The sequence below is a fragment of the Solanum stenotomum genome, chromosome 12 (genome assembly GCF_019186545.1).
Source record: "Solanum stenotomum isolate F172 chromosome 12, ASM1918654v1, whole genome shotgun sequence".
Lineage (NCBI taxonomy): Eukaryota > Viridiplantae > Streptophyta > Magnoliopsida > Solanales > Solanaceae > Solanum > Solanum stenotomum.
In genome coordinates this window covers 46,898,310-46,901,782 of record NC_064293.1, presented here as the reverse complement: position 1 = coordinate 46,901,782, position 3,473 = coordinate 46,898,310, and the positions used below count along the sequence as shown (strand labels likewise).

At 34.1% G+C, this 3,473-nt stretch overlaps 1 protein-coding gene across 1 annotated transcript; it reads left to right on the top strand.

The window, feature by feature from the left end:
• Positions 1–69: 69 nt before the first annotated feature.
• LOC125847474 (uncharacterized) lies at positions 70–2,509 on the top strand. Its single transcript, XM_049527086.1, has 3 exons — positions 70–572; positions 706–791; positions 1,871–2,509. The coding sequence occupies exons 1-2, from the start codon at positions 70–72 to the stop codon at positions 776–778; spliced, it is 576 nt and encodes a 191-aa protein (XP_049383043.1). The 3' UTR covers positions 779–791; positions 1,871–2,509.
• Positions 2,510–3,473: the final 964 nt, after the last annotated feature.

Here is a 3,473-nt window from a genome sequence, read left to right as displayed (position 1 = left end):
GTAATAGTATTATTTTTTCTGGATGTACCTTCTTTAGAGATCAAACTATTCTTTTCTAGTTATATTATAATGGTAACTCTTGGATTCAGAATTGCTAGCTGGTATCTGATATGTACTTTTTCTGGGAGTTTCCAGGGCACTGCAGATGATGTAGTTGATTGCTCCCATGGCAAACAACTTTTTGAGCTATCTAAGCAGAAATATGAGCCTTTGTGGGTCAAAACTGGTAACCATTGTGATTTGGAGCTCTTCCCGGAGTACATAATACATCTGAAGAAATTCATATCAGCTATTGAGAAATCAACTAGTTTTAGAAATGTATCTGCACTTTGCATGAACCAAATAGATAAACCTCGAAGCAGTACAGATTGTAGACCCCGGCCAAGCACAGATCAGAGGGAGAAATCTAGGCTAAGCACAGAGAAGAGAGAGCCCAGAACAAGCACAGATCAAAGAGATAAATTTAGAGCTAGCATAGACCGCAAGGAAAAGTCGAGCAAGAGTGTGGATCTCTCAGATAAGGCAAATGATAATACAGAACCATCAGAGAAAGCTAGAAAAAGCATTGATCGGTTAGATTACCACTGTCTAAGAGTTCTTCAGTTTATTTATTTTCGTCTCTTTTACCGCTATGTTAATTCAGAATAGCCTGATCTTGTATAAAATGCGATAACTGTCATGTCTGATGGATGCTATTGGTGGCAGCTTTGGCAATATGATGAGATCTGCCGTATTGTGCAATATTGATTGCTTCAAGCCCGTGGGAGCAAATGTCTGAATGTCTGATGAAGGTTAGTCTAAAAGGGTAGTCTTTACCACCTTCGGCTTTTGAGCAGTTGGTTGTTTATTTGGTTTTAATGATGTCATCTTTGATTCTTACCTTGTCCATACTATACGAGCTAGGTTTAAAAAGGCTAATCGTGTATGCAATATGTTCCTTAAAAACTAAGGAATTTTTTTTCTTTCTTATTATTGATTTGCTTCATCATTTTGGAGTCTTTACGTCTATTTCCTAGTACTACATGGTTAGCCATTTGGTCAATGTTTGAAGTCCTTGTGCAGGTTTATTCACCTCAAATAACTGTATATACTCCTATTTGTAATCTGTGGCTCTCTGTCTGAGTTCTTGATTGCTTAATTTACTTATCATCAACAAAAAGAAATCTGTTGATTGCCTGAATTCTGAGGTTAACTTTCGCATGTAACTGTAATGCATGAGTGTATGTTGCATTTTTTTTGTTCTGGAAACAATTCCATATATTTGATCCCCGAAATAGGTCATGTTTGTGTCGTCTGAAGTTTGGTGCCTGCTGCTGAAACCTCCAAAGAATCACTAAAATTAAGTGCAATTGAGGTTCTTGTAGTTGCTATTGTTTCTTTTCAGCATTGTGCAGTATAATGTTACCACAAAAGCTATTTGTTTATCAGAAAATTTTCCAAAATACTTGTTGAAATAAGTCATTCATATAAAACCTTTACAGCTTAGAACCTCAGGAGTAATTTCTAGTGATTAGACAATAAGCTGCAGAAATGGCAGAACGGATCTACTTAGTTGTTTAGGGATGGATTTGGCCTTTTACTTGGAAGGACACAGTTTGCACTGCTTTGCTGGTAGCGTTTCATGGAGATCCCACATCTACCCGTTTAAGCTCCCTTATGATGAGCTGGTGTGAATAAAAAGTAAACTATATTTTGGTCGATTGTAGAATGTAATGCTTGATTTATCCTTTTGTAATTTATTTTATTGGAGACGTTAGTGATTTTCATTTCAAATTCTCATTTTTTCGTTGACGGACCAGAAAAAACCTAAATGTTTTGTTAGTATCGTTTTGTCGAACTCTTACACTTACAGTTATACGATTACTTTCAGATAGCAGTTTCCAAGAATGTAGTTGCTCCCGAGCTCAACTGAACATTCCAATGCAAACACTGTTTGTAGATACCACGGCGAACCAAAATGGGCTTAGCATGATAGTTATCACACGGGTTCCTACAATTTGGATGAATTTTATTAGGTTAATAACCAGGAAAAAGTGTGGTGGGGTTTCTCCCGTTGGGTTACGTGATTATATGACCCATTACAAAATGTTCCTTTTTAGTTTTATGACCCATTTCACAGGAGATCTATTAATTATGTTGAAGACATAGGAAATACAGTGCTATAAAGTACAATAGGTCTTTCTCTTTAATTCAAATTGTAACTGGTTATTTATATCATTTCCTCTCCCGTGCCTGTACCAAATGGGAAATGTTATGCTTCAACACCCTGAAGATATGTTGCATGAACTACCGAAGCGAACCGAATCTTTTGTTGTGGATTCATGAGGCATCTCTAATCCTGATGGATCACCCCAGGTTTGAGCTTGGTTTTGGAGTATTCATAGTTGTGTCATCTTCCCTCCTTCGACACTCTTTTATCATATAAACACTTGGGCTGACTAGTTTAAAAAATATGTACAAAGTGTGTGTTGTTTGCAAGGGTAATAAATAAGATATCATGAGTAACTTTAACCCCTTTTTATATCGTTTGTTAATTAAAACAGATGAAAAGTTCTCGGTAGAATCGGATGAAAGTGAAGTCGACAAAGATAATGAGAGTTTTTTTTTGTTAAAATTAAGTTTCAGTAGTTTGTTCGATCTATTATAATTATTTTTCGGTTAAACTTCAGAAATGCACAGCCGTAATAGTGACTAATTAATCTAATGTTTCAGTTTATGTTTGCTTTGTAAATAGAAGTCCTCAAATTTTCAGCTGTTTTGACAATTTTTAAAAAAAGTTTTTCTAAACATGTGAAAAAAAAGACACTATGCAATTGTAGTTATTAGTTGATTTTGTTGAAGGTAGAATTAATTTCAAAATAATAATTAATACCTCATGTACTTATATTCAAAGGTCGGTAAATTAGTCCACGTTCATGACTATAATTTTGAAATAACTTTTTCGGCTAATTAAAATTGTAACTAACATTTTTTTTCTCCATGCATTTAATTCCACAAGAAGTGGGTAAATTATTCCGCATCCATAACTATAATTTTAAAAGTATTTGCGAATTAAAAACTAATATTTCTACACGCATTTAATAAAAAAAAGTTAAATATTAGTATTTTAAATGAATTATACCACTCTCACTCCCAAAACACATTAATAAAAGGGAAAATTGTGCCTAATGGCAAATTATTAATTTAAAATAAATAATATAACTATTGTTTCATTTATTTTCTTTGAGTAGCTACAGTTTCGCATATCTTGCTATTGACGGGTCTCACGAATTTGTATAAGTAAATAAAAAAAACGGAAGTTATTCTTTTTATACAATTCACGTCATCTCCATTCTCTCTAACATACCCTTCAATTTCTCCTAAATTCTCTCCAAAGAATTAGTTTGAATTTCAAATCTTCACCAACTACGCTCTCAATCGCGACTTCAAAAATTTCAGGTTCCGCCAAAACCTATCTAAATCGATTTTTTTTT

Coding starts and splice junctions, on each gene's coding strand:
- LOC125847474 (XM_049527086.1), top strand. CDS start 70: ATGGTAACTCTTGGATTCAGAATTGCTAGCTGGTATCTGATATGTACT. Junction 573..705: donor GCTAGAAAAAGCATTGATCG/GTTAGATTACCA, acceptor TATTGGTGGCAG/CTTTGGCAATATGATGAGAT.